This window comes from Propithecus coquereli, unplaced genomic scaffold, assembly GCF_000956105.1.
Source record: "Propithecus coquereli isolate 6110/MARCELLA unplaced genomic scaffold, Pcoq_1.0 Scaffold128, whole genome shotgun sequence".
Lineage (NCBI taxonomy): Eukaryota > Metazoa > Chordata > Mammalia > Primates > Indriidae > Propithecus > Propithecus coquereli.
In genome coordinates this window covers 700924-710708 of record NW_012136969.1, presented here as the reverse complement: position 1 = coordinate 710708, position 9785 = coordinate 700924, and the positions used below count along the sequence as shown (strand labels likewise).

The 9785-nt window shown below is 41.3% G+C and overlaps 1 protein-coding gene across 2 annotated transcripts in view; it reads left to right on the top strand.

Annotated features, from left to right (window-relative positions):
- The window catches only part of LOC105805389 (chromosome unknown open reading frame, human C9orf156), a 12288-nt gene extending 3772 nt beyond the window's left edge, over positions 1 to 8516 (top strand). The window contains exons 3-5 of one of the 2 annotated variants that reach the window (XM_012638286.1): positions 2597 to 2754; positions 5579 to 6220; positions 8045 to 8516. In XM_012638286.1, coding sequence (XP_012493740.1) covers positions 2597 to 2754; positions 5579 to 6220; positions 8045 to 8307 — 1063 coding nt within the window. In that variant the 3' untranslated portion in view covers positions 8308 to 8516. Of the gene's footprint in view, positions 1 to 2596; positions 2755 to 5578; positions 6230 to 8044 lie in introns of both variants that reach the window. The other variant, XM_012638285.1, reaches the window with a different exon arrangement.
- Positions 8517 to 9785: the final 1269 nt, after the last annotated feature.

Here is a 9785-nt window from a genome sequence, read left to right as displayed (position 1 = left end):
TTTTGTTTGTTTTTCACAAAAATGGTCATTTGAGAGTTGTTCCTTTGCCACATACATGCAAATCTATAAGAAAGATGATATTGTAGCCATCAAGGAAATGGGTACTGTTAAAGGCATGCCCCACAGATGTTACCATGGCAAAATTGGAAGAGTCTACAGTGTTACCCTGTATGCTGTTGGCACTGTTGTAAACAAACGAGATAAGGGCACGGTTCTTTCCAAGAGGATTAATGTGCGTATTGAGCATATTAAGCACTCTAAGAGCCGAGATGGCTTCCTGAAACCCGTGAAGGAAAATTATCAGAAAAAGAAGGAAGTCAAAGAGAAAGTTACCGTTACCTGGGTTCAACTGAAGGGTCAGCCTGCTTCACCCAGAGAAGCACACTTTGTGAGAACCAATGGAAAAGAGCCTGAGATGCTGGAACCTAGTCCCTGTGAATTCATGACATAATAGGTGAAAAAAAATAAAAGATCACCGGACTGTAAAAATGTTTCTCTAGGACTGGCTGCAGTGGCTCACGCCTGTAATCTTAGCACTCTGGGAGGCTGAGGCTGGTGGATCGCTCAAGGTCAGGAGTTCGAGACCAGCCTGAGCAAGAGCGAGACCCCGTCTCTACTAAAAAAATAGAAAGAAATGATCTGGACAACTAAAAATATATATAAAAAATTAGCCGGGCATGGTGGCACATGCCTGTAGTCCCAGCTACTCGGGAGGCTGAGGCAGGAGGATCGCTTGAGCCCAGGAGTTTGAGGTTGCTGTGAACTAGGCTGACGCCGCGGCACTCACTCTAGCCCGGGCAACAAAGCGAGACTCTGTCTCAAAAAAAAAAAAAAAAAAAAATGTTTCTCTTCATTGGAAGTGTGGTGTCCCGTTCCCCAAAGAAATATTTAAAGCAAATTTTAATTGTGTACTAAAAATGAATAAATTAAAAAAAATAGATTCAGAAGTTTGTAAAGAGATTTTTCCATACCCCTTCTGTTTTTCTCCTCTCTCACCCCCAACACTCTTCAGAGATTTTCACTGTTAATACCTTCGTGTAGGTCCTGCCAGACCTTTTTATGTTTTCTTTTTTTAATGCACATAGAAACACATATAGACATACAGAATGAGTATTTGTTTTAAAAAATAGAATGTTTTCTTCACTTAATAGTATATATCATGGAGAGCCTTCATGATAGTATAATACATATAGATTTACCTTTTTTGCTTTAATAACTGTCTATTATCACAAAATATATATGTACCATACACACTTTTATTACAAATCAAGAGCTATTTTGTTATTACAATAAAACTGTGACAAACCCCCTCAGACACATATTCTTGGCCACTTGTATATTTTTGTGGATAGGATATCAGAAGTGGATGCATTAGGCCAGAGGGTATGTATATTTATAATTTTGGGGAGCTATTGCCAAATGACCCTCTAAAATTAGCCAGCTTACACTTCAATCGTGTGTGCAAATGATCTTATACCCTCTCCAACACAATGGTGTCAATTTTTTACACTTTTGTCTGATGGATAAAAACTATTTTTTCAGTTTAATTTCTTAATTATTAGTAAGGTCTACATCTTTTTGTATGGTTGTTAGCTATTTGTAATTTTTTGGTGAATCACCTATTCATGTTCTTTGCTTTGTGTGCTGTATTGTGTTGTCCTTTACTTAGTGATTTGTAGGAGCAATTTATATATCAGATATTAACCCATTGTCGATATATGTAGCAAACATTTTCTCTTAGGCTGACGTTTTATAGTATTAAATAGATAGATTTTATTATTCAATGAATTCAAATCTGTTTGTTGTTTTTCTTCATGGCTTCTTGCTTTTGTATCTTGTTTAGGAAAGCCTGGTGAAGTTGTTTAATATTTCCGAGCTTCAATTTCTTCATCCTAGGAATAAATTATACTTCTTAGGATTGATAAGAAAGTTATATGAAATGAGTGTAAAAATGTCTAGTGTAAAAATGTCTAAAAATGAGTTTAAAAATGCCTGGCGAACAGCAGACACTTTGTAAATATTGTTTATTGATGCACTTGACAAACATCTATTAAGTTCCTCCTATGTGCCAGTCATTGTGTTAGGTGTAGAGGATGTAGACAAGACACTGTCTTCCTTCAAAGAAGGGGAATGGTGTTATTTTCTCCTGAACTGATTACAGTATAATACTATTAGAGGCCAGGCATAGTGACTCACGCCTGTAATCCGAGCACTTTGGGAGACTGAGGTGGGAGGATCACTTGAGGCCAGGAGTTTGAGACCAGTCTGGGTAATGTAGTGAGACCCCCATCTCTACAAAAAATTAAAAAATTAGCCAGATATGGTGGTTTGTGCCTGTATCCCAGCTACTTGGGAGGCTGAGGTGGGAGGCTCTCTTGAGCCCAGGAGTTTGGTTGCAGTGAGCGATGATTATGCCACTACACTCCAGCCTGGGCGACAGAGCAAGACCTTGTCTCTAAAGAATGAACAAACAAAAAAACCCTTAAAAGCATTCTTTTTGTTACTTTTTTGGAGATTACATTTTTTCCCCCTCAAATCATTAGATAAAATAACTTGTGCTCTTTTCTTACTCAGTGGTTTGGTTTGTTTTCAATAGGATTTTGTTTGTTTTTCACAAAAATGGTCATTTGAGCTGTAAGGCAAAAGTGCAGCCTCCTAGGCTGAATGGTGCAAAGACTGGAGTTTTTTCTACAAGGAGCCCTCATCGTCCCAATGCGATAGGACTGACCCTGGCCAAGCTGGAAAAGGTAGAAGGTAACCCATTTCATTTCTGCTTTTACGTTTTTCTTCTTACCCTAAAAAATCTTATAAAATAAACAGAGCATTTACCACTGGCTGCTGTTCAGATGGGTACCAATAGTGTTAACTCCTGAGAACCACTACACATTGAAGAAAATACAGTGATTAAAAGAAAGTTAGCACTGAAAACCCTTTAAAGTAAGCTCTCATGGGATTCTCAGAGTTTGTTTGTATCATTGCATATATCAAAACCTATTATTGTTTTAAAATAACTCAGATTTTATAATCATTAAATTAGTAACCAAATTTTCTCTGACTTCGAATGCAATAAATACAAAATGATTAAAAATAATTGGATACTTTCAAATTTAACACACAGTGACTAGTTGTACATGCACATGTGGTAGGCATGTGGGGTGGTCGTAGAACATTCCTTCCTTGCAGGCTTGAGCAAATGGATGTATATTGTGGCTGCAGTGTAGCTGTCAGCTGTGCTATGTGGCAGGAGTCAGGGATGGATCACACTACTGGATTGAACACTGGTCAGATTGTGGAAGTATCTGTATAGAATACCAGATTAGTTTTAACTATGTGGTCGTCTATAACCTACTTAGATATTTTTGGAGAGCATTCCATTCTTGAATCACTCTGACTCAATAAGTACACTTGTTAGAAAGGCAAAAGGTGAAATGGCAGGTAGTCTGGGAGTCGAAGGCCATTCCAGGCTTTGGCCTACTGTTCGTAAAGTGGACCAAGAAGCAGGACCTGTCCAATCCGTGAGTCCACAGGATATTTTTTTGAGGATCTCATGAGATAAAAGCTGTAGGAGCACTTTTCAAGCCATTGGGCACTAAAGAGATGAGAGCAGTTATTTTGCTTGTTCTTTGCTAGAACTTGAACTCCCCCGTTGGATTATACTCAAATGGGCCTTAGGTCGTTTTCTCAGAAAAACTCAGCAGCTGATACACCCTGAGTTTTATCAGTTTGTAATGGCTAAACAACTTGGGTAACTGTACTGGGACATTGTATGATCATTCACGCAACCCACCATATTTTCTAGCACTGAATGTGTGCCAGGCATTGTTCTAGGCATTGGAGGTATAGTAGTAAACAGATAAAAATCAGATAAAAATCCCTGCCCTAAAGAACTTAATGTCTTGGGGGGAGATCAAGTCAAAAAGTTCAAAAGACAGACACAATGGTACTGTAGATGTTACTGCATAAGCTTTATGACAACTACTAGTGTTTGTGTGATGCTTTACAGTTAGTAAAGAGTATTTGTGTATGTTATCTCACGATGGCTCTGTGGGTTTGATAGGGTGGCAGTCCCCATTTCATGGATGAGGAAACTGAGGCTCTTTAATGTTAGATAAATTTCCTAATAGCATCCAGCAAGGTGGTTGTCTGACTCTAAATCCCATGAACTCTTATCTATGCTGCAGTGTCTTCCTTTTTCCTGCAGACATTGTGAGGCATGATCCATCATTTAAAAAGTCTAGAATCATCTTTCCAAAGTTCCAGGCTCATTCACAGTAAGTGTATTTTAGAAATCAGGGTTCTGTGTTAATCATGTGTTTCTTAAATGGAGACAGAATCAAATGTGACCACATGCAGTTTTCTGGCTCTTGTTTAGCTAGTTTCCCAAGGGTCTGGTTAGTAGACAGTGTACCAGAAGCAGAAACTGGACAGCAGCTGTCCAAGTGGGACAATAGGAGACCTGTCCTTAGTATTTGGTAATGGTGACTTACGTGCTGCTTAATTGTTTGAGTCTTGATGGATGTATTAGTTTTATATTGCTGTCTAACAAATTACCACAAACTCATCAGTTTAAATAACACACACTTATTTTGTGTTTGAAACATGATTATGTTTTTGTGGGTCAGGAGGATGGGCACAGCCTCATTGGGTCCTCTGCTTAGGGTCTCACTAGACTGCAGTTGTCAGCTGGGATGAGTTCTTATCTGGAGGCTTGACTAGGGAAGAATCTGCTTCCAAACTCGCTCAGGTTGTTGGCCACATTCACTTCCATGTTGTTGTAGGACTGAGGGCCCAGCTTCTTGCTGGTTGTTGCCTGGAGGCTGCCCTCAGCTCCTAAAGGCAGCTTGTTGTTCCTTGCCACGTGGGCTTTCCCTGCATGCCTGCCTACTGCATGTAGCCTGCAAGGAGAGTCTCTTGAGTGAGTCCACCAGCAAGCAGGAGTCATATAGAACCACTGGAGGGATATCACACCTCTTTTGCTATATCTGTTGGTTAGAAGCAAGCACGCTCAAGAGGAGGATTATACAAGGCCATGAACACCAGGAGGTAGGGGTCCCGGGGGCCACCTTAGAGTCTGTTCGCTATAGCAGAAGCCCTCTTTGGTCCCACAGAGAGATACTGAGGATTGTTATGTGCCTGGAACAGAGGTAGAAGCACCAGTGAAGCAAAGATGAGTCAGCCCCGGCTCAAGGGGGCTGCCCACTGTCTAGGGATGGGGGCTCCGAACAGGTTCCTGCCTGACCATGGGGAAAGGGCTCTAGCAAAGGTGTGTGCACAGGCTCCTCTGGGGGAACCGTAGAAAAGAATGCTAATGTCTGGAAGAGCCAAAAAGGCTTTATAGAAGACGTGTTCTGTGAGGGCCTCAAAGATCAAGTAGGAATTTGACAGGTAAAGAAGAGGGTGGGTTTCCAGGTAGAAAGAAAAGTGTATGTTGGCACCTGGTGTGTGAGAGAAAATTGTAATCTCAGTGAGGCATAAGCAGATGGTGTTAGAGGGTCTCGGGCTATAATTGTATTCTATTAGTTGCGCTATTCTTAATTGTTTGTATTTTTAAGAGGGTCTTTTTTTTTTTATATCATAGGTGGAGCTATATACCTTTCTGGAATTGACATGATACATGGCACACCTGTACTAGACATAAAGCCCTACATAGCTGATTATGACTCGCCACAAAATTTGATGGAGCCTTTAGAGGATGTTAATTTGCAGAATAACCAACATAAACCAAAAACCGTGTCCCGCTCTGATAGTTGTGATCAGCGACAGTTCTCAGGACTCAAGGAGCCACAACCCCACCATAGCACTAAGGAAAAACCTAAACATCCTGAAGACAGAACTTCACAAGACCACTGCGTGGAACACAGCAACACAGCAAAAATCCAGCAACCCTCGCCCAAGCACGAGGAGATGGCAGTGGATTTTGGTTTGGAATCAAGAAGTGATCAAAGTCCAAGTGTGGCAGAAGAGCAGATTAGTCCAAATTGCCTGGAGAAGAGCTCTTCGGAGGAAGGCACCGATGAGAGGCTGAGGGGAGTGGAAGGAGCAGCGGTCCCGCAAGGACGCAGTGCAGAGACCCAGCCCACGCCTCTCTGTCCTGCCAGGACACCTGCCCGAGCCTCCCACAGTGTGGTTCCTGCCTGGGTGAAGAAGGCCCCTGTGGCCACATTAGAAGTGCGGTTTACTCCTCATGCTGAGATGGACCTTGGGCAGCTCAGTTCAGGAGGTGAAATAGGTACCTTTGGTTTCTTGGTTCTGAATGAGGGATGGACTTTTACTATGAGATTTAGCCAAGCTTGGTATTTCTGAGGGCAGTTATTAATATATGGAGTATTTGTCAGTATGACTGTTTTTAAGAAACATGGGAGTATAGATTAATATTTGGGCATCACCATCGTATGGCAACTTTGATTTGACAGCTACAGGCGCTCAGTAAAGCGTTTGCAGAGAATGGTGCTGCCTCGTGAGGCGGCCCATGATTTACAGCCCCTTGTCTGCCCGCTACAGTAGTTCTTGGAGCTTCCAGACATCATTCAGAATAAGTCTTCTCATCTGCTTCACTATCTGACTAGAGAAATCTTGCATTTTATTCTGACAGTCATGTAGCTGATAGCTTCTGGCACAGGGCACTCTAGGGGCCCAGAGTAAGAGGGGAATAACCTCTGAGCACAGAACTGTCCCCCAAAAGTCCCAGCACTAGAGACATGCACTTGACTGCAGAAGAGAGGGCACGGGGCTCTTACTGGGAGCCTGTTACTTTAACACGTGGTTCTTAACAAACGCTATCTGGTTTCCCCAGCCTATAGCAGATCCCAAGCTATAGGATTGAATCTAGAATGAAGGAAGGAATTGTTAAGAGGTGGATATACTGATGCCAGTAAGAAATAGCCAGTTAGCAAGGAGATGTCAGATTTCAAAAAGGTAGAAAGCTGTTCTTTGTGTTACAACTCAGTAAAGAGCCAACATGGCCATATAAAAAGGGAGATTCATTCATTCATTCTACAGTTGTTCACTGAGCTTCTGCTGGGTGCCAGACACTGGTCCAGGCTGTTGGCATACATCAGTGAACAAAACAGACCAAACAAATCCCTGTCCTCATGGAGCTTGCATTCTAATGGGAGGAGAGAGACAAACCAAAAACATAATAAGTAAGCAAATAATTGTACTAAACATATAAAAACATTACATGTTAGAAAGTGATAAGGGTTATGGAAGAATTTAAAAAGAATAGAGCAGGGGCTGTGGTGTTACAGTTTTAAATAGGTGGCCAGAGTAGGCCTCACTGAGAAGATACACACAAGCAAAGGCCAAAGAGGTGAAGGAGTGAGCCAGCCTGTCCAGGGAAAGGACATGCCAGCCTGAGGGACAGCATTGCACAGCCCCAAGGCAGAGGGTGCATGGCATGTTTGAGGTCACGTGGCCAGAATAGACTGAGAAAGGGCAGAGTGGAAGGAGCTGAGGTCAAAGAGGCTACAGGGAGGGGATGAGGTCACACAGGGTTTTATAGGCCACCGTAAGGACTTGAGTTTTGATCTGGGGAGCAGTGGAAGGCAGAGGAATTTGATGTCAATATCCCCAGGGAACAGGGGGCCCTCTCTGTAGTCAGATCACTGCCTGGAGTGGGCTATGGGTGATTTCTTAGTGTTCTGGGTATGTGTGGGTTCTCTTTCTTGTGGCTTTCTGACAATACTGGGACTGTCATGCATTTCCTTGTCTCTGTTCTGAGAAGAAAATGTCAAGGAATTAAAGTCTACATTGAGTATAGAAAAGTAACATTTTGGTTAACAGAAAATGAAAGTTTACCTCACCTAGTTAGGAAATTAAGGAAAAATACCATGATTTTTTTGTTCAGTAAAATAAAAATTTGGGGGTGCACAAGTTAAATCTAATGACAATAAATACCATTTGAAGGTGACATTCTCTGTAATGACCAAATAGATTTCCAAACCCTGTTCATTTCAAGTGATGTTTAAGGAACCAACTAAATTCCATACTGAAGTTTGTTGTAATGAAATTCAACCTGCAGTAAGTTGTGTTCTTCTCATTGCAGATGTTGGTCAGGTGTCATTTAAATATTTTCAATCAGCAGAGGAGGCAAAGCGTGCCATTGAGGCCGTGCTGTCAGCCGATCCTCGGTCTGTGTACCGCCGGAAGCTCTGCCAGGACCGCCTTTTCTACTTTACTGTGGACATAGCACATGTCACTTGCTGGTTTGGCGATGGCTTTGCAGAGGTTCTAAGGATCAAGCCGGCTTCTGAGCCTGTTCAGATGGCTGAGCCTGTGGAGTCCTTGGAGGCTTCATCGCGTCTTTAGACAGCCTGATTGACCTTCGGTGGCTTCTGGATTTTCTGTACAAGCTAATGATGTGCAGATAGGCAACACTTTGTGATCTCACTGCTTTGATTGACTTGGGCTGTTCAAAAATATTTATTTGAAAAACATGTATTTTAATAAACTTAACTGAGATATATAGAGAAATTGCTGTGTGCTTTTTGATCTGTTGATATTAAAGAATCCATAGGCGATACTGTCTTTGATTTCTGAAAGAAGCCGATTATTCTTGGCACACTTGATAAAATTAGACAGAGATCATTCCAGCAGAAACTTTCAACTTGAGGGGATTTGTTCAACAGTTCACATTGGTTTTCTGTCTGGAAAAGCCTGCCTCTTTATTATATTCTAAATCAAACTGAGTTACTGTATCTTGGGAAACTAACAAATCAAAAACAAGTAGTTATAGATATCTTTAGAGATTAAACCCTATGTTTCAAAGATTTTGTGACACATACACACATACGTATATATAGTTAATCTGATTCTAAAATAGAGACTCTCTGAGATTTCTTGGGATATCTTTGTATCAGAAAAGAAAATCACCCCCCCAAAATTCAAGAAAATAATTACTGGTTTTTTAAATTTTATTTACTCTGTGACTATTGAGAACCTCCTATGGGTTAGGTTTTGGTGATAAAATGAGAAGAACAAGATGTAGTTCTGGTTGCAAGGCATGGTTAGTGGAAGAAGTAAGATATAAGAAAATTACTGTATTACAGTTTGATTGATACAGTAATTAAGTCTGTACACAGTTCCTGTGTAGTACTATACAAACAGTTGTAAGAATGTATTACCTATAGGTGATTTTAATGACATGATCTGAGATAATTGAGGATTTATGATCATTGTAACCAAATTAGGCACCTGTCAACATGACAGGCTTTCCTAATCACAATTTTAAATCTTTTTTTTTTTTTTTTTTTGAGACAGAGTCTCATTCTGTTGCCCGGGCTAGAGTGCCGTGGCGTCAGCCTAGCACACAGCAAACCTCAAACTCAAAGTCCTGGGCTCAAGTGATCCTCCTGCCTCAGCCTCCCGGCTAGCTGGGACTACAGGCATGTGTCACCATGCCTGGCTAGTATTTTTTTCTATATATTTTTAGTTGTCCAGCCAATTTCTTTCTATTTTTAGTAGAGACGGGGTCTCGCTCTTGCTCAGGCTGGTCTCGAACTCCTGAGCTCAAATGATCCACCTGCTTCGGCCTCCCAGAGTGCTAGGATTACAGGCATGAGCCACCGCGCCCGGCCCACAATTTTAAATCTTAATAGCCGATTGAGCATGGTTTTGAAATGAGCCTCACTGCCTGTGATTACCTGTGCTGAGTCATTTGTGGCTCATGACGCTGTACTGAACCAAACTGGTTTGTAGTTGTTGTCTTTGTCTTTGATGCTTGGGGAAGCATCTTTAATTTGATTTTTTTAGAGCTTTTTATCTTAAAATAATTATGGATTCATAGG